The sequence below is a fragment of the Culex quinquefasciatus genome, chromosome 1, assembly GCF_015732765.1.
Source record: "Culex quinquefasciatus strain JHB chromosome 1, VPISU_Cqui_1.0_pri_paternal, whole genome shotgun sequence".
In the NCBI taxonomy this organism is placed as follows: Eukaryota; Metazoa; Arthropoda; class Insecta; order Diptera; family Culicidae; genus Culex; species Culex quinquefasciatus.
In genome coordinates this window covers 80,425,863-80,447,088 of record NC_051861.1, presented here as the reverse complement: position 1 = coordinate 80,447,088, position 21,226 = coordinate 80,425,863, and the positions used below count along the sequence as shown (strand labels likewise).

The window sequence follows — 21,226 nt, the reverse complement described above, 5'->3', positions numbered from 1 at the left end:
TTTTACAGCATAATTTAGGATAAATTTGGAAATTTCTTGATGAACTGTACAATAATGTTGGTTTTCTGCAAAATCTTTGAATCATCTTTTTTTTTCAAGTTTAGTTTAAAATTTTAGAAGCCCATTTTACCCCTCTACTAGAACCCCACCCACCGCAGAAAAAAAAAAACAAACAAACACAATCCTCGATCTTGAATAGCAACCGAGTTGAGCGAACCGCCGGACTTGAACAAAATTCTCAGACAATTTCCACGCGCACGCTCGGAAGATCAAGTTCTGCTCACCTTAAGTATTGCGCAAACCGACTCCAACTGACGACGAGTAGACTCAACACGGCTCAGCTGAATGCCGCGCAGGCTCGTCGCTTATTCTCTCGTGCAAGTCGCCGCGGATCGGACGTGAACAAGGAGTAGCTCCGCGATTTTTGTTGAGCCTTTTTGGGCTCTCACTCTTTCGTGAGAATTTCGGTGGAGAAAAAATCGTAAGATTTTCATCGCGGGTGGAAATTTGAACTAAAAAGTGCCCAAATTGTATGACTTAAGGAAGATTCGCCATGCCCTGTTCAAAGATCTACTGCGTGACCGTGGTTGGGGCCGTGGTGGCCGTGGCCGGAGCAATTTTCGCCCTGTTCTGGGGTGACATCTTTGACGCCGTGATCGTGAAGGTGCGTGATTTGCTGGGAGTGCGCGGCGAAGACCGGGGAGGAACACAGTACGGGGGGTTGGGAGTGGGAAGGGTCGTTAGAAGTAATGAACCTGATTTAATGGGCAGACGATTTACAACTGGTGGAGTATTACATTGAATAACCAAAATCACGATGCGATCGCCGCGGTGAACAGTGAACTGTAATGAGCAGCGAGGATTATTGAGTTCTAAGAGTTGTTTTTAAGTGGAAAGTTTTGTATTTTTTTTTAATTATGCGCGTATGCAAATGTGAAGCAATTGAAGTGATCATTAGTTTTGGATGATTAGTACTAGTGCGAAATATTAATTGGAAGATAATTAGAAGCAACTTAATTTGGAGTCTTTGACGACGATAAAAATAAATTTGAAACTGGTTTCTGTTTAGTTCTTCGGACAATGTTGTTTATAAATAAATTGAGAGAAAAAAACATGTGTGAAATAGTGGAACAAAAACTGGTGCAAACATAAACTGGTGAAGTTATCTCGAATCAGTGTCTATTTAGGTTTGGTGTTGATTTATGATGAAAACAGCTTTGAGCTGCACAGTATTTTTTGGGGACACCCTTGAAAATGTCGATGCTGATAACACAGTCCAACAAGATTTTGTCTCTGAGACGAGTATATGTGTTCCTAGTAGATTTTTGCCTGCTGAATCCGAATCCGGGTCCAGAATTGCTCCAAATGGTCCCAATTTCGAGATACACCCGTTTGAAATGTTAGTTTAGGCCAAAATTAGCTACTTTGTTGACTATTTTACAAAAGAACTATTGAATAAACAAATAAACCAAAACATGTATCTTAAAGTTCACGTTTTCCTCTTCCTGAAACACCCCTGGTTTTTAAAATTTGATTGTTTCTACGCATATTTATAGCCATTTTAAAATTAGAATTTGACTTGCATGCAAATTGGAAACTTGAATGATAACCAACTGAAAATATAATTTAAAAATGGCTATAAATATGCGTAGAAACAATCAAATTTTAAAAAACCAGGGGTGTTTCAGAAAGAGGAAAACGTGAACTTTAAGATACATGTTTTGGTTTATTTGTTTATTCAATAGTTCTTTTGTAAAATAGTCAACAAAGTAGCTAATTTTGGCCTAAACTAACATTTCAAACGGGTGTATCTCAAAATTGGGACCATTTGGAGCAATTCTGGACCCGGATTCGGATTCAGCAGGCAAAAATCTACTAGGAACACATATTCTCGTCTCAGAGACAAGAAACATTTGATTTTTTGTTGAACTGTGTAATCAAATGGGAACCATTATGAACATGGTCGAGCAGTGATTAAATTATCATTTAAATACGTTCTACAAATTTTTAAAAGCTTAAAAGAAATTTATAGAAATCAAAAACTGGACACCTAGCCCACGTATGGATGGACCCTAATCAGATGATTAAATTCCAAGCAGGTGAAAATAACTTGGAATGTACAAGTTTTGTTTTTGTTAGGAGGTCAGGACTTTTTTTTAGATACCCAGATTAGCTGTTAAAATTACAAAAAATAATAACAGAGATTTGTTCGTTCAATAACTCATTCTGTTATCAAAAATTATTACAGAAAAATCTGATAACGAAGATAAATTGATCCCGATAGCTTAATTTGGTATTGATGAGATATATTTTTTGCGCTTGTAAATAACTGATTTTGAGAATAGTTTTTTTTCTAATTATTAGCTTGTTATAAAATTTTAATTTTTGCTTGGTTCCAATTTAAAATGACATATTGAAATGCTCAATAAAATCATTAAAGATTTTCTGACGGCTTACAAATTGTGTTCAACATTCAAAAAATGTAAAATTTAACACTTAAACTACCATCCTCAATATTATCCTGCGAACTACCAAGCTAGTGAAAAATGGCAAAGTCCAACTTCAAGATGCGGACAGATATTTAGATTATTTTGCTTTTTTGAAATGTCAAAAACAGAGGCAATTTCCCTAGGTTATTCCCAAAACCAAGCAGGCAACTTTTTTTCAGCCCTCTATTTTCTAGTTGTTTTGCATGTTGGATCTAATGTTGAATTACATTTTACCATAATGCAAGTTACAGTTCAATTAGAATATCCAATACCATTTTGGACCGATCTGGCCGAATTCTTGAAAATTCTTTGTGATTGGGGATATTCCTGGTTCCACCGGAAAACCTGGAACCGGTCCCAAAGTGGCCAGATCGGTCCAAAATAGTATTGGATATTCTAATTAAAAGAAATTTAAAAAATATTTTGGGAGTCACCAAATAATTGTATGTTAAAAATGCTGAATTTTGATACCCATATTCCCACAAAAAAAGCTTCGTCATTGTAGATATTCCGGGTTCCACCGGAGAACCAGGAACCGGTCCCTAAATGGCCAGATATGCTCAAAAATGGTTTTTTGTGTCATCAATGAGCTTGATTTTAAAAATGCTAAATTTTGAAGTTAACAGAGACCATGTAATATATCCAAGTGAGAAAATAACCAAAATCGTGAAATTGAAAAAAATTAAAGCAGAGGAGCAGTTCTCTACGAAATCGGTCTTTTTTCTTTAATTTTAATTTTTGTATTTTTTAATCCAGCTTAAACTTTTTTGGTGCCTTCGGTATGCCCAAAGAAGCCATTTTGCATCATTAGTTTGTCCACATAATTTTCCATACAAATTTGGCAACTGTCCATACAAAAATGATATGTGAATATTCAAAAATCTGTATCTTTTGAAGGAATTTTTTGATCGATTTGATGTCTTCAGCAAAGTTGTAGGTATGGATATGGACTACACTGAAAAAAATGATACACGGTAAAAAAATTTTTGGTGATTTTTTATTTAACTTTTTGTCACTAAAACTTGATTTCAAAAAAACACTATTTTTTGTTTTTTTTATATATGTTTTAGAGGACATCAAATGCCAACTTTTCAGAAATTTCCAGAATGGGCAAACAATCTTTGGCCGAGTTATGATTTTTTGAATCAATACAGATTTTTTCAAAAATTCGAAATATTGGTCGCACAAATTTTTCAACTTCATTTTTCGATGTAAAATCGAATTTGCAATCAAAAAGTGTTTTAGTGAATTTTTGATAAAGTGCACCGTTTTCAAGTTAAATCCATTTTTAGGTGACTTATTTGAAAATAGTCGCAGTTTTTCATTTTTTTAAATTAGTGCCCATGTTTGCCCACCTTTGAAAAAAATAATTTTGAAAAGCTGAGAAAATTCTCTATATTTTGCTTTTTGGACTTTGTTGATACGACCCTAAGTTGCTGAGATATTGTCATGCAAAGGTTTAAAAACAAGAAAATTGATGTTTTCTAAGTCCCACCCAAACAACCCACCAGTTTGTAATGTCGATATCTCAGCAACTAATGGTCCGATTTTCATTGTTAAAATATGAAACATTCTTGTAATTTTCCGATCTTTTCGAAAAAATATTAAAAAAAATTAAATCAAGGCTAACATTTTAAAAAGACCAAAAACTCAATATTACGCCCTTTTGATATGTTAGTCTTGATTTAAAATTTTTGGAAACACTTTTTTCGAAAAGATCGGAAAATTTCACGAATGTTTTATATTTTAACATTGTAAGTCGGACCATTAGTTGCTGAGATATCGACATTAGAAACTGGTGGGTTGTTTGGGTGGGACTTAGAAAACATCAATTTTCTTGTTTTTAAACCTTTGCATGACAATATCTCAGCAACTTAGGGTCGTATCAACAAAGTCCGAAAAAGCAAAATATAGAGAATTTTCTCAGCTTTTCAAAATTATTTTTTTTTCAAAGGTGGGCAAACATGGGCACTAATTTAAAAAAAAATGAAAAACTGTGACTATTTTCAAATAACTCACCTAAAAATGGATTTAACTTGAAAACGGTGCACTTTATCCAAATTTCACTCAAGTACTTTTTGATTGCAAATTTGATTTTAAATCGAAAAATGAAGTTGAAAATTTTTCACGACCAATATTTCGATTTTTGGAAAAAATCAGTATTGATTAAAAAATTCATAATTCGGTTACAGATTTTTTGCACAACTTGGAAATTTCTGAAAAGCTGGCATTTGATGTCCTCTAAAACATATCAAAAAACAAAAAAAAATAAAAATAGTGTTTTTTTTGCAAATCAAGTTTTAGTGACAAAAAGTTAAATAAAAAATCACCAAAAAAAAAATTTACCGTGCATCATTTTTTTTCAGTGTAGTCCATATCCATACAGTCATCCCACATATTCGGAACAGTTTCCAGAACGGCCAATGTTCAAAAAATCATAGCAAATCGATAATTGAACTTAATGATTCGCTTTTACATTCATTTGAAAGCTTTTCTTGCGATCTTTCGAATGCTGTATCGAACATCTGCAAATTTTAACTTTCATATGAAGTTTTTGAAGAATTACTTTGACCCTTGAAATCCACAAATTTGGAACACTTTTTTCTTACGAATGTAAACACACTTTGGATCTCTCCAGGAGTACATATTTATTACCAAATAATGACTTCACACACTGAAACCAACGAAACTCAAGCTTAGTGATGTTTTATACATGTTTTGATAACTTTTTTTTTGTGAAAATATCAGTTAAATTCAGGTGTTTCACAATTGTGGGAAGCACAATAACATCCCACAATTATGAAACAGGCCATTTGGAGGCAGTGTTTTGCTGCTCTGGACAAACTAGTCTTGGAATGAAATTTTAGTTCAAAAAGTACTACTTTTACTTGTGAAATAGCAAGATAATGTCCAAATGAAGGTTCTAAAAATAGTAAGGTCGACAGAAAAGCTACTTATGGCATGCTACTGACAAATTATCATAAAAGTGTTCCGAATTTGTGGGTGTTCCGAATATGTGGGATGACTGTACCTACAACTTTGCCGAAGACACTATCGTTCAAAAAATTCCTTCAAAAGATACAGATTTTTGAATTTTCACATATCATTTTTGTATGGACAGCTGCCAAATTTGTATGGAAGATTATATGGACAAACTAATGATGCAAAATGGCTTCTTTGGGCAAACCTAAGGCTACCAAGTCTTGCTGAGCCAAAATCCGTATACTTTACCGATATGACACCATGGTATAACAAAAACTGTCAAGGAATTATTTAGATAAGTTTGGAATTTGGGAATTGAAAATATTTTTGTTAAACGTTTAAAAGTTTACGAAACGTCAAGTTAGCTTTTACGAATAATATCGTTGTTAGTGTTTTCACGAAAACATTTCTAGAGATTTTATTGGAAAGGTCCTATAAATACAAGCACTACACAAGGTTATCACAATCCAAAATTTGATCTTTTATTTAATAAATATGTTTTGTAAGGAATTTGAAAAGAACAATCAATTTTGAACTGAGGAAAACCCGGAAACTTATGCAAACGGAATCGACGTAACACCTTATAATGTGGCCTTCCCGGGTCTCCTAATTGTGAAGGTATGGCACGGGGAGAGGGCACCGAATACCTATATTACACTTAGAATTTTTGTGCGCCCGCCTCGGGATTCGAACCGGCAACCTCTGGATTGAAAGCCCAGTGCGCGGTCCGATTGATCCACATAGGCAGACGATTATGCAAGTTATCCCTTTTAAATCAAATTGACAGTTAAATAAAAATATCTAATTAGAGAAAGCTTTGGCACAATTGAAAATGCAATGAAATTTTTAAAAAGTTGTTAAAATTCCGTATAAATCCGTATTATGTGAAAAACTCCGTACGAAAATTCCTGTTAAAAATCCGCGGAGAAGGTCAAAAATCCGTACGGTAAGGAAAAAATCCGTACAGTTGGTAGCCTTAGGCATACCGAAGGCACCAAAAAAGTTTCAGCCGGATTAAAAAATACAGAAAAAATCGAATGACCGAAATCTCAGAGATCAAAATTTCCCCATAGTTCTGGACATATTTAGCTTAATAAAAAATAATAACCGCAGCCATAGCTAAAGTAAAATTTAACATTAAAAATATATATCAAATTTGGTTATGGCTGCCGATTGATTTTTAAAGTTGAAATATCACACGAATAACGCAATCAATGATTGAATGATTTTTCTAGTGCCATGAGTTGAGTTGTTATTGTCTTACTTTTTGGCATTCTCCCTTGAGATCTTATTAACAAATTTCAACCTAAGTTTTGGGGATGTCACTATTTTTTCTTCTCATTACCGATTGTCATGATATTCTGATACCAAAATAAGATATTTTAACAGGACTTGTTATTGAAATGATTTCCGTTTTGTTATTCCCACCTGCCCTGGTATAAACTTCATATTGATGCACTCTTTAAAGTTAATACGTAATTTTAAAGTGAAATATTGTTCTAAATGGAAAGATACATTTTTGGGTCAATGCAGATTCGAATAGCATATTGAATTTCCCGAAAAATGCCATTTATACTGACTTTTTTACAACTTTTAAGTTTTTTTTTAGAATTTTGAGTAAACCATCAATCATTTCGGAATGAAAATGATTGAAAACAATGTTTGTTCAAAATGTACTACTCATTCTTCACAACTTATCGAAAACTGGACTTCAGGTTAGTGATTATAGACCAAAGGACCCCTTAGTGAGTTTGCAGAGAATAACCCATAAGCATTTTTTTAATTGAAACAAATTTCTTAGTAAATCTGTTTTTTATGTCACCCTTGATTTCAAAATAAACATTTTCAAAGCTTATTTTTTCTAAATCACAATTAAAATGTATATTTTTTAAAGTTAATGATATAAACATTCTATACTTAAAAAAAAAAAATCAAATGTTTCAAGGCATTTTTAAATTCAAGAATGTGATTTATGAAACCTAATTAAAAATAACCCACTTAAATAAAATTAATATTGAGTAAAATTTTGATCAGCTAGCAAATGATTTAGAAATTCAAATAAAACAGAAGTACAGCATCCAATGATCGGCACCACTTCGAGATCAAACAGATCAGTAGAACGATTTTGATCACCAGCATACATTTTAAAGAGATGTTTCAATCAAGTATGCAATACATTTAATTATACAATTCCCTGGAATTCAAAAAAAAAATGGCTGATACCCAGCAACATCAAATCGAGCTAATACACCCGTCAAAACTTTGCGATGTGAACAGAGATTAATGTGTTTGCCACGTGGATCGTTCTCCCAGCAGCGATAGTAAACATCTAATAAATCAAGCATCCAATTCAAATGCAAGTTGACCAGTGAGTAGCGCGCGGGCAAGCAAATGCAATTGTTCAAGGAAATTCTAATCTCTTAGCGCAATGCAACTCAGGAAATGCAAGGCCTCAATCGTGTAATTTGCCTACACTTGATCTGCTGGAGGAGGAGGTTTTCCACAAATGACGTAGCGAAACTTAAGGTTTTAGGCTGAAATTACGTTTATGGAAAATATATTTTGAATTAAATGGACGCATCGTGCCGTAATTTCAGGACGACCCCCTCCCATCAAAAAAAGAAGGTGTGCGCCAACGTGATATTCTCAGCACTATTATTTTCTACTTAAATTTCTCCAACAATTCATCATCAGTGTTAGTCATGCATGACCCGTACCCAGGTTCAGCATGTGCGACGTGAGGAACGCGGCGGGGTCAAGACTTGTTGAAACCTTTGGGGTGGAAATTAAAATTGGTGGCAATGGGAAAACAACGACGTCAATTTGCAGTGGTTGGCGTGAGGCTAATCAAACAGTGGGGAATAGACTATTTTTTTGAGGAAAGTGATGTTCGAAGGTTTCTTTATCTTTTTGAAAAATTGTTGGTTTTGATCGAGGACATTTCGAAAAAAAAGTATATTGATGTAAAGAAACATATTCTAATTCAATTTTTTACTACAACTTAAATCAAAATAAAAGAATTTGTATATTTTGACACTTGGTATTTTTGAACGACAATGGGCCTGGAAGAAGGGCAAATCAAGACACCAAGTTTGAAGTTCTAATAAACGTCAAAATTAACATAAAGGTCTGTAGGTAAGGCAAAATTTAGATATATTTAAAGATTCAAACAGCATCTGAAAGCTTTCATAATGAAGAGAGAATTCCAATAGGTTAACTTAAAAGAAAGTGAATCAGCAGTGAAAAAGCACTATTTTAGAACTCAAATTAATACATCTTTCATTTGGATATTTACGCCTTACAACCTTGATTTTGTAAGGGTCATCTGGGACTACCATCTGTGCTTTAAATATATTTAAGTTAAGCAGTTTAACATATAAAGGTATCAAATTCAAATTCAAATTCGAGTTCCTGATCCAATTTCGCAACAGAAACATGAATATATTTTTTTATGCTTAGTCATTTGGGGTGCGGGACATTTTGCCTAAAGTCGTTTCGCCGAATGGACATTTCGCAGAATGAAAGAAATTTACAAAAAACGAATTGTGAAAAATAAATCAGCAAATAAATATTTTAAAAGTCATGCATGAGCATTTCTGGGAGTTTTTGCTATTTTTTCAGTTCTATGAAATTATTTGATGTTTCCACCATTATTTTGCATTAGTTGAACATTATTAGTTCTTTGAACTATTTTCTAGATGATATTACAGTGGACTCTCTCGTTGTCGATATTTAAAGGACATTGCTGAGATAACGGAGTGTAAATATTTCGGTGCCCACATCCAAAACACACACACTCACACACTCACTCACACACACACACACACACACACACACACACACACACACACACACACACACACACACACACACACACACACACACACACACACACACACACACACACACACACACACACACACACACACACACACACACACACACACACACACACACACACACACACACACACACACACACACACACACACACACACACACACACACACACACACACGTGGCAATTATTGCAGAACCGTACCGAGTTCCACACGACAACGGAAGCTGGGCCGCGGATACAGCAAGAATGGCGGCGATACACGTGATGGGGCGGTACCCCATACAGGAAGTGGTCTCGAGGGCGTTTGAAGGATTCGTGATCGCCAAAGTAAACGGAACCTTCTTCTGTAGCTGCTATGCTCCCCCAAGATGGACCTTGGAGCAGTTTCAGCAGATGCTGGATAGTCTGACCGACGAACTGATCGGACGAAGCCCGATCGTCATCGGAGGTGACTTCAACGCGTGGGCAGTCGAGTGGGGTAGCAGATGCACCAATGCTAGGGGCATAGCCTAATGGAAGCTCTGGCAAAGCTGGACGTTAGGCTGGCGAATCGCGGAACCAGCAGTACCTTCCGCAAAGACGGTCGTGAGTCCATTATCGACGTTACGTTCTGTAGCCCGCGGCTGGCGGCCGACATGAACTGGAGGGTAAGTGAAGACTATACCCATAGTGATCACCAAGCGATCCGGTACAGCATCGGGAGACGAGCCCCTGTACCAGATAGGAGCAGCCGGTCCTACGGAAGGAAATGGAAGCTGCAGTACTTCGACGAGGGTCTCTTCGTGGAAGCGCTCCATTGGTGTGATGGTCCCCAAGACTTGAGTGCCGACGTGCTAACAGCACAACTAGTGACAGCATGCGACACAACCATGCCGCGGAGACTGGAGCCAAGGAACTGTCGTCGTCCAGCCTACTGGTGGAATGAAGAACTCGGTACCCTTCGGGCAAATTGCCTCAGCGCCAGAAGACGAGTCCAGAGAGCAAGATCCGAAGCAAATAGAGAGGAGTGCAGAGAGGAGTACCGGGCAGCAAAGGCCGCACTCAAGAAAGCGATCAAATGCAGCAAGACAAACTGCTTCAAGGAGTTATGCCAAGACGCTGATGCAAACCCTTGGGGGAGCGCATATCGTGTCGCGATGGCGAAGATCAGAGGCCCATCGATGGTGGCTGAAACGTGTCCCGACAAGCTGAAGGTCATTGTGGAAGGGCTCTTCCCAAGACATGATCCAACGACCTGGCCTCCTACACCGTACAACGACGAAGGGGGTAGCAACGCCGAAGGTCATCTGATCACCAACGAAGAACTTCTGGCAGTAGCGAAGAGATTGAAGGTGAAGAAAGCTCCCGGCCCGGATGGAATCCCGAATTTCGCCCTGAAATCGGCGGTTCTAGCATTCCCGGACAGGTTTCGAACAGTCCTGCAGAAATGCCTGGACGAAGGACACTTCCCCGACCCGTGGAAGGTTCAAAAGCTCGTGTTGCTGCCGAAGCCAGGCAAACCACCGGGGACCCATCATCGTATAGGCCTATATGTTTGCTGGACACCCTCGGAAAGCTTCTGGAACGGATCATCCTTAACCGGCTGACCAAGTACACGGAGAGCGAGCATGGCTTAGCAGCGAGGCAGTTCGGCTTCCGTAAAGGGAGATCCACGGTGGACGCCATCCGGAAAGTGGTCGAGAAAGCCGACGAAGCGCGAAGGAAAACGCAGGGGAACCGTTGCTGCGCAATAGTCACGATTGACGTCAAGAACGCGTTCAACAGTGCGAGCTGGGCGGCCATAGCAGCAGCGCTGCACAAAATGAAGGTGCCTGACTATTTGTGCATGATCTTGAAGAGCTACTTCGAGAACCGCGTGCTGGTCTACGACACTGCCGATGGACAAAAACCGTTGTTGTTACCGCGGGAGTTCCGCAGGGATCCATTCTGGGTTCAGCACTGTGGAACGGAATGTATGACGGAGTGTTGACACTGGGGCTACCCAACGGCGTAGAGATTGTTGGCTTTGCAGACGACATAGTGCTGACGGTAACCGGCGAAAATGTCGAGGAGGTCGAAGTGCTGGCTATGGAGGCAATCGCAATGATCGAGAACTGGATGCTCGAGGTGAAGCTGCGGATCGCTCACCACAAGACGGAGATGATACTGGTTAGTAACCACAAAAAGGTGCAGCAGGCCCAGATACACGTTGGGGAACACGTAGTGCACTCGAAGAGAGCGCTCAAGTACCTCGGGGTGATGGTGGATGACCGGTTGAACTTCAACAGTCACATCGATTACGCCTGCGAGAAGGCGGCTAAGGCGATCATGGCACTGTCAAGGATTATGCCGAACAACGCTGGACCCAGGAGCAGTAGGCGCCGCCTCTTGGCAAGTGTCGCGACGTCCATACTTAGGTACGGCGGACCGGTATGGTGGACGGCGCTGGGGACGAAGCGAAATCGAGCGCTGCTCGACAGAACGCAGAGACTGATGGCCATGCGGGTTGCAAGCGCATACAGGACCATCTCGTCGGAAGCAGTTGGCGTCATAGCCGGAATGATCCCCATCGGCATCACACTGGAGGAGGACACCGTGCGCTACACCCGAAGAGGCACGAGAGGTATCCGGGAAGCTGCGAGAGCCGAATCGCTGGCAAGATGGCAACGTGAGTGGGACACCACGGAGAAAGGCAGATGGACGCATCGGCTTATCCCGTCCGTATCCACGTGGGTGAGCAGAAGGCACGGAGAGGTCACCTTCCACCTCACACAGTTCCTGTCGGGCCATGGCTGCTTCAGGAAGTACCTGCACAGGTTCGGACATTCAGAGTCTCCTCTCTGTCCGGATTGCGACGAGTGCGAAGAAACACCGGAGCACGTGGTGTTCGCCTGCCCTCGCTTCGAGACAGCGCGAAGCGAAATGCTGGCAATTATCGGAGCAGACACCAGCCCGGATAATGTGGTGCAAAGAATGTGCGGCGACATTGCCAAGTGGAATGCGGTCGTCGGAGCAGTGACGCAGATCACTTCGGCTCTCCAGCGGAAATGGAGAGACGATCAGAGGAGGAACGACTAGAAGCCTAGTCGAAAACCCACGAGTGTGGCTGTGAAGGAGAGCACGTTATGATGGTCGGCTCTACCAAATCGGTACACGTCTCGATGGTCACAGGAGTCGAGAACCCACGAGTGTGGCTGTGAAGGAGAGCACGTTATGACGGTTGGCTCTACCAAATCGGTACACGTCTCGATGGTCCAAGGAGAGGGCTGCATATGACTAGCCGATCAAAAGCAACGCGATTCTTGGGCGCGGTTAAACCCTCGCATGGACTCATATGTATGTGGAACAGGAAATGGTTCTAGTACCCGGCATGGATCCTGTAAGTAGACTAGTGCAGAAAAGGCAACGCCTCCCCCCGAAGTTATACCGAAAGGTGGTCCCGGGGGGAAAAGGGCACGGCGTTCAAGGACTGGTTTAGTGGGTCGGGAAAACTCTTTTTGTTTTCCCAACCCCACACTACCTGAGAAATTAATTCTCAGGTGTCTGATAGCAGATTCCGACCTTGTAAAAAAAAAAAAAAAAAAAAAAAAAACACACACACACACACACACACACACACACACACACACACACACACACACACACACACACACACACACACACACACACACACACACACACACACACACACACACACACACACACACACACACACACTCAAAACACACATGTTCAGTTTTAGATTCTAAGTCGATATGTATACGAGAAAGTGGGTCTGGGAGCTCGTATTAAGAATATCTTTATTCGAGTGATTTTAGAGCCTTTCCTCAATAACGTGACAAAGGCAAAAGCACGTTCGGAAACATGTCTATTTGGCGAAATGTCCTTTCGGCGAAACGACTTTCATTGAAGCCACATTTGTACTAATTATGGTGGACCATTTTTGAACATAGTTTTTTGTTATTTGATTTCCTTTTTTCGTGTCTGTGGAGTCTGATGGCTTTTGAAACGACTCCAACTCCGACTTCAGCCTCTGTAGAGTCAGCAACCTCATCTTTCCTCATATAACCGAATTATTAAAATTTTCTTGAAAATAGGTGACTCTGACTACGGTTTCTGAGAATTTGCCTACTCCGAGTACAGCTCTACAAAATTACCTGGTTTTTTTGGACTCCGATTTCACAGCCCTGTCATTTTGTTAAGAACAAAGAAAAAAGTAAAATTTTATTCAAATGTTGGCAATAAAGTTCTCAAACTAATTTTCAGGAACATAATCAGAAATGCAGTTATCCCACATATTCGGAATAGTTTAAAGATCGGCCAATTTTCATAAAATCATAGCAAATCGATAATTGAACTTAATGATTCGCTTATACCTTCATTTAAAAGCTTTTCTTGCGATCTTTCGAATGCTGTATCGAACAACTGCAAATTTTCATGTTTTTTATAGAAAAACTATGACCCTTGAAATCCACAAATTCGGAACACTTTTTTCTTACGGATGTAAACAATCTTTGATTTTCTCCAGGAGTACATATTTGTAACAAAATAATGACTTCACGCACTGAAACCAACGAAACTCAAGCTTAGTTATGTTTTATGAATGGTCAAAATGTTTTTTTTGTGAAAATAGCAGTTAAATTCAGATGTTCCACAATTGTGGGAGGCACAATAACATACCACAATTATGGAACAGGCAATTTGGAGGCAGTGTTAGCTGCCCTGAATAAAATAGTCTTGAAATGCAGTTTTTTGTTTTAAAAGTACTACTTTTACTACTGAAATAGCAAGAGAATGTACAGATAAAGGTCCTAAAACTAGTAGGGTGAAATTATACAGAAAACATCAAGAAGACGTTTTATTTTATTTGTTTTTTTTTTGTTTGAGCCAGTGACTTCATGTTGCCATTCTGAAAAGAACTTAATTACAAATTTCAAGCCGATTGAAAAATCATTGTAATCCGAGCATTCGTTGGTGAAGGTTGTCTGAATCAACATGACTCGTCGCGTCCCGGCGCAAAACGCCGGCAATATTGCCCTACCTGTGGCTCAAGCAGGCAAAAAAGTGGGAATTTCCAAAAGGAAGGTTGAGGCCTCAACTGATGGCCAAAAACCGGGATTTCCAAAAGGAAGGTGCTTTTGGAAGTGACATCGAACAGCAAAAAGACGAAAAAGAGCGACGGTACTGTACCGATGGATGAGGAGGAGGAGAACTCTTCGTCGCACGAGGAGCAGCTATTGAAGAACAACAAGTTTGCTGGACTGCCTGACGAGGACCAGGTAGCGGAAGCAAAGGAGAATGAAGTGAAACAGCGAAAGGAGAAACTGCCTCCTTTTTATGTGCGGCAATCAGCAGCAACGATCGACTTTCGAGCGGGGCTGGTTGAACTCATCAAGTCTGGGAAAGTCCTAGGCAACATTCGTCTGTGTCAGGACGGATTTAAGGTGCTGGTGCAATCCAGGCAGCACTATCAACTGGTCAAGGATTACTTGACCGAAAACGAGGCGGAGTACTTTACCCATGATGTCGTCATGGATAAGCCGTACAAAATCGTCGTCAGAGGTCTGTACGACATGCCAGTGGAGGAATTAGCTGCCGAGCTAAAAGTTTTGAAACTGGATGTGTTGGCCGTGCACAAAATGAGCCGACGCAACAAAGACATCAAGTACCGTGACCAGCTCTACCTGCTGCATTTGGCTAAGGGATCGACGACGCTTCCTGAGCTGAAGGCAATTCGAGCGGTTTTCAACATTATCGTGTCGTGGGAGCGATACCGACCAGTGCATCGTGACGTCACACAATGCTTCAACTGCCTGGGTTTCGGGCACGGAGGTAAGAACTGCCACCTGAAGCGTCGTTGCGCCAAATGTGGTACCGATGCGCACATCACATCCCAGTGCATCCAAGATTCGCTGGTGAAGTGCCTCAACTGCAACGGTGAGCACTCGTCAACCGACCGAAAGTGCCCCAAGAGAGCTGAGTTCGTGAAAATTCGGCAGCAAGCATCGACGAAGAATCAGCCTCAGCGTCGTAGAACTCCTCCAGCCCTGGTGGAGCAAAATTTTCCACCTCTTCAACCGCGACGCCAGGTCCCGAACTTGGCACCGTTGCCGTTGGATCCCAGGAAGAGAGCTGAGATGAATCATCCACGGCCGGGTTCCAGCCAGGAGCCGAGACCGCCACCACCGGGCTTCAGCCAGGAGCCAAGACCAACCCAAGAACCAGCAGTTGAGGAAAATGGTAATGATCTTTACACCTCAACCGAACTCCTCAATATTTTCAAACAGATGTCCGCTGCACTGCGTGGATGCAAAACCAAGACCCAGCAGATTGAAGTGCTGACCTCGTTCGTCATCCAGTATGGATCGTAGGTCCCTCAAGCTGCTGAATTGGAACGCTTGCTCCATTAGGAGGAAGAATTTAGAGCTGGTGGATTTTCTTCGCGAGAAGGAGATCGACGTAGCTGCCATCACGGAAACTCATCTGAAGCCCGGTGAAAAAGTTTATCTGCAAAACTACAAGATCGCGACGCAGCTCGATAGGACCACCTCTGGAGGAGGAGGTGTGCTTGTCGCTGTTCATCGTGATCTCAAGCCACGCCGGCTGCCACACTTTAAGCTGGACATCATCGAGGCCGTTGGGTGGAAATTCCCACTTCGGTTGGCCCAGTACTCTTCATTGCTGCATACTGCCCACGTCAGGTGAATGCCAGAGATGGTTCAGCAGCAAAACTGAAGAGCGATATCCAGAAGCTGACACGGCGGAGCGCAAAGTACATCATCGCTGGTGACCTCAACGCGAAGCATGAAGTTTGGGGCAACAGCAGGAGGAATCGGAACGGAGTGATTCTGCACAACGATCTGCAAAACGGATACTACAACGTTGTGAGTCCGGATCGTCCAACGAGGGTGGCTCGGTCTGGGAATCACTCAATCATCGACTTCTTCATTACCAATATGGCTGAGAACGTGGCTCATCCTGAGGTGTTTGAAGAGTTGAGTTCTGATCACTATCCGGTGGTTGTGGAGGTTGGAGCTTCCGTTACTCCGCAGCGGCAACCAACCCGGAAAGATTACCACAACGTTGACTGGCAGCAGTTTCAGCAAGTGGTCGACAGCAACATCGACTATGATCAACACCCGGAAACTTCTGCCGATATTGATCGTTCGCTGGAGGTGATCCAGCAGGCTATCAACCAAGCAGAGGCTGCCAACGTTCGGGAGGTTCCTGTTAATTTTAAGGTAACTGATATTGACGTAGATACTAAACACTTGATTAGACTTAGGAATGTTTATAGGAGACAATATCAACGGACTGGGGACTATGACAAAAGATTTCAGTGAACAATTTGAACAAAATCATACAAGACCGACTTGACAATATCAGAAATCAAGAATTTTCAAAACATGTAAGCCAGCTTGGGAATTATTCAAAACCATTTTGGAAACTTTCAAAAGTTCTTAAAAACAAACCAAAGCCTATTCCTCCTCTTATTGTTGAGGATTCTCCTTTGATTACATCCGAGGAAAAGGCAAATGCACTTGGGCTTCATTTTGTTAGTTCACATAATCTTGGCGCTTCCATGACCAGCCGTAAAGAAACATCAGTTGCCAATAGTATTTCAACAATCAATGACTCTACCTTTGAATTTCCTGCAGATTCCCATGTTTCTGGTGAGGAAGTCAAAGTTGCAGTTAAACAAATGAAAAATATGAAAGCTCCTGGCTTTGATAACATTTTTAATCTAGTGTTGAAAAAACAGAGTGATCAGTTCTTTCAACATCTAGCCAATATTTTCAATAAATGTTTGCAACTTGGTTACTTCCCCACCAATTGGAAGCTGGGCAAAGTCATACCAATTTTGAAGCCTCAAAAGATCCAACATCGCCAACAAGTTATCGTCCCATTAGTCTTTTGAGTAGTCTGTCCAAACTCTTTGAGAAGGTCATCTATTCAAGGCTTTTGGATTTTACCAACGATAATAATATAATTTTGAATGAGCAGTTTGGCTTCCGAAAGGGACATAATACTGCTCATCAGCTTACGAGAGTAACTAAAATCATCAAGCAGAACAAGCTTGAGTCTAAATCAACTGCTATGGCTTTGTTGGATGTTGAGAAGGCTTTTGACAATGTTTGGCATGATGGTTTGATACATAAACTGTATTTATACGGTTTTCCAATGTATCTTATCAAAATTATCCAGCACTATCTTTCGGAGAGATCGTTCAAGGTTTTTCTGAATGGGATTGCTTCTGGATTATTCAACATTGATGCTGGGGTTCCCCAAGGAAGTATTCTTGGCCCACTTCTGTACAATATTTTTACATCTGATTTGCCTACTCTTCCTGGTAATGGTGTGTTGTCACTTTTGCTGATGACACTGCCGTTATTTATAAGGGTAAAATAACCAGATATTTAGTTGGCCGTCTTCAGAAGGGTCTTGACGTTCTTTCCGAATACTTTGGCGACTGGAAAATTCGCATAAATGCAGCCAAAACTCAAACCATCATTTTTCCACTTTCCAAATCGGCCAGATTTGTCCCAAAGGATGATGTTTTGATTAAAATGAATGATGTTTCGATACCCTGGTCAAAGGAAGTTGTCTATTTAGGTCTCATACTTGACTCGAAACTATTGTTTCGGCAGCATGTAGATAAAATATTGAACAAGTGCAGCATTCTCATCAGGTGTTTGTATCCTTTAATTAACAGAAAATCAAAGCTATCTTTGAAAAATAAGTTAGCAGTTTACAAACAAATAATTTACCCCGTTATTGAGTATGCAGTACCTGTTTGGGAGTGTTGCGCTAGAACTCATAAATTGAAGCTCCAGCGTGTCCAAAACAAGGTACTCAAAATGGTTTTGAATGTTCCTGGCTGGACAAGATCAAGTGAGGTTCATGAATTAGCAGAAGTAAAAATGTTGGATCAGAAGATTCAAGAAAAATGTTTGAAATTCAGGGAAAAATGTGCTATATCTGAATACCCCTTGATTCAAGGATTGGTTTAGTTTATGGTAAGATTAAGTTAGTTTTAGGTTAGGTTATGTTTTCTTAACATTTTTTTCCTCATTGTACCTAGTGTTACAAAAATGATAAATCATATACTTTTAAAGTTATGAAAATGAACAGTGTTTAAATCACGAAAAGCAAACTAAAGCTGAAGAGCCACAGCTGACCACTTATTATGTAAACCAAATGTAATTATTGTAAGAAAGATTCAATAAAGTATATTTAATTCAAAAAAAAAAAAGCCGATTGAAAACCGTCTCAAAATGTCTTAATATCAATGAATTTATGAAAATAATATTTCTTCTGTGGAAGCCCATTTGTCAAAGATTAAAAAGAATATATAAATGTTGTTAAATTTATGCTAAAAAGTTTACTATTTTTGATTTTTGAAGATACATAGTTTGATAGGGTGGAAGGGGGGCAAAAACATGAATGAAAATTTGCATTGCGATGCGATGAAATCTTCGAACCCAGATAAAAATCAACAAGTAGCTCCATTCAACTTGCAGCACTAATCGATACCTAAGGTTAACCACTCGCCGGCAAGGTTCGCTAATCGCGATGCGCTACTAAAATTGCACGTTACAGGTGAGAAAAGGGCGGAATCGATTTCGCGGATCTGAGGTTCTAGACTGATAACCTGTTCTATTGAGGCGCCCCGATATCCGCGTACTCACCGCATTGACTCGGGCACTGCAATTAGTCTAATGTAAACGACCGATTTTTTCGTCACCTGAAATGTTCTGGATTAGCTTTGAAGGTTGTGATTACCGGTTGGGGATTGTAATGACATCAAGGCAGACTCGCAAGACAAGATGTATTATTGATGAAGTGATAATTACAACACCTTGCACGGTGGATCGTTAGTCAAAGCGTGCAAATAGTGTAGTCTCTGGCTGTGGTAATTGTCTGTTTACACTGGACATTCCGGATTGTTGCAAAAAAGACAGATTTAATGCACTTAGAATCGCAAAACGATGCACATTGTACTAAGGTTATGACGGTAGCGTTCGCACGTCGACTTTGCGACTTGTATTTTTTAGTTTGATTGAAACTGATGACTATTTTTGTTTATTTCAGGAAAAATCCCTCACGCCAACGTCAAAAGCGTTCAAGCTGTGGAAACGGCCACCCTTTCAGGCCCAGTGGCAGATGACGCTGTTCAACTGTACCAACGCGGTGGACTTTCTGGAGAATCGAGCTAGAAGGCCAAAAGTTGTGGAAGTGGGACCCTACACGTTTACCGGTATAAATTATATTTTTTGCTTTTCTTACTAAAGAAAGGTAAGGGATTTGCAAATAATTACAAGAAATTTTTATATTCCAGAATCCTCGGAAAAAATCGAAGTTCGCTTCAACACCAAAAACTCCACCGTTAGCTTCCGCAAGCGAACTATGTTCGCGTGGGACGAGGACCAGTCGCAGGCCCTGCCGGAAGAACCAATCACGAACCTTAACATGGTGGCGCTAGCAGCGGCCAACCGGGGTCGCTACTCCGGCTACACGATGCAACGGGGCATCTCTTTTACGCTGTTTTCGTTTGGTCAGAAGGTTTTTGTAACCAAAACGGCTGCAGAGCTGCTCTTCGACGGCTATCCGGAACCGCTGATCAAGGGGCTGGAGGACGTGATGAGCTTCATCGGCGAGGATATGGGCCTGGACGGACGGTTCAGCTGGTTCCACACGTTGAACGGGACGAAGAAAGCTTATGGGTACTTTAACATGGACACCGGAAGTGACGACTCGTCGCAGTACGGACTAGTTCGAGCGTGGAACTACCGGTTGCAGTCCACGAACGCTGACGGAACGGCCTGCGGCAAGTACCAGGGCTTCACCGGCGAGCTGTTTCCCACGAAGATCCGGAAGGACCGCGTTTTGCGGATCTTTACGCCGGAAGCTTGTCGAGTACTGACGTTCGAGTTCGAGCAGGAAGTCGACGTGTACGGAGTGCGTGCCTTCCGGTTCGTTGGAACGGCCCGCACCTTGGACAACGGATCGGCCTACCCGGCGGAGACCGGCTGTTACACCGCTGGAAGTGAGTCGTTTCCGGCTGGGGTAATGAATTTGACGGAGTGTCGGATGGGGGCGCCGGCGTTTGCGTCGTTTCCGCACTTTTACCTCGCGGATCCGTTCTACCGGGGACAGGTCGAGGGCATGAGGCCAGACCGGGAGCGGCACCAGTCGTTCTTTGTGGTTGAGCCCATTTCGGGGATTGTGCTGAACGCGACGATCGCGATACAGATCAACGCGCTGCTGAGGCCGTCGTCGAATGTTGCGTGAGTTAGATTCTTGTAAAATGAAAAAAATCAAATTTAAAAAGTCTGCTTCTCCAGTCTGTACCAGGACTCCCCGACGGCGTACGTCCCGATGATCTGGTTCAGCAAACGCTTCCAGCTGGCCGAGGAGGACGTGCTGAAGCTGAAAGCCCAACTGCAGGTGTCCGAGCTGGGCTACTTCGGGGGCTTTGCGGTGGCTGCCGCTGGTGCTTTGATCGCCCTAGCTTCCGTCGTAATGGGACTGATCTTCAAGAATACTCTCCGTCGGCAGCAGAAGGAACGTCCCACCACGCTGGTGGTGCCCAGCAAAGATCCCCGCGGGGACTACCAGCCGGTGGAGGGGCAGGATAAAATAAAGGTGTGATGGTTGCTCAAAGATTGCGGTAGTTTTGATTAGATGACAGAAATCCTTCCTGAAAAGCTAGTTAAAGAAATCTTGAATTGTTATCTCTAAAAACACAACTCAACGATCTCCAAAAAAAGTTCCCGACGAGGATGGGATTCGAACCCACGCGTGCAGAGCACATTGGATTAGCAGTCCAACGCCTTAACCTCTCGGCCACCTCGTCAGTTGTGTAGATGGTGGGAAAATTGCGATGACGTCTAGTTGTATTTTTAGATGTTGTTTTAAAAAAAACTTTGAATTGC

The 21,226-nt window shown here is 41.3% G+C and overlaps 1 protein-coding gene and 1 non-coding gene across 2 annotated transcripts; one reads left to right on the top strand and one right to left on the bottom strand.

Moving 5' to 3' along the window:
- Positions 1-281: 281 nt before the first annotated feature.
- LOC6044151 (protein peste) lies at positions 282-20,954 on the top strand. The gene is made up of 4 exons (XM_038248139.1): positions 282-664; positions 19,383-19,548; positions 19,630-20,578; positions 20,636-20,954. The coding sequence occupies exons 1-4, from the start codon at positions 554-556 to the stop codon at positions 20,940-20,942; spliced, it is 1,533 nt and encodes a 510-aa protein (XP_038104067.1). The 5' UTR covers positions 282-553; the 3' UTR covers positions 20,943-20,954.
- A 111-nt stretch (positions 20,955-21,065) lies between these two features.
- On the bottom strand, positions 21,066-21,147 carry Trnas-gcu. The gene has a single exon. It is a non-coding gene; the product is annotated as a tRNA-Ser (tRNA).
- Positions 21,148-21,226: the final 79 nt, after the last annotated feature.

Bases quoted from the DNA above. Each gene is read 5' to 3' on its own strand.
- LOC6044151 (XM_038248139.1), top strand. From the start codon at position 554: ATGCCCTGTTCAAAGATCTACTGCGTGACCGTGGTTGGGGCCGTGGTG. The intron at 19,549-19,629 runs GTATAAATTATA...TTTATATTCCAG, and splicing joins GGGACCCTACACGTTTACCG to AATCCTCGGAAAAAATCGAA. The intron at 20,579-20,635 runs GTGAGTTAGATT...CTGCTTCTCCAG, and splicing joins AGGCCGTCGTCGAATGTTGC to TCTGTACCAGGACTCCCCGA.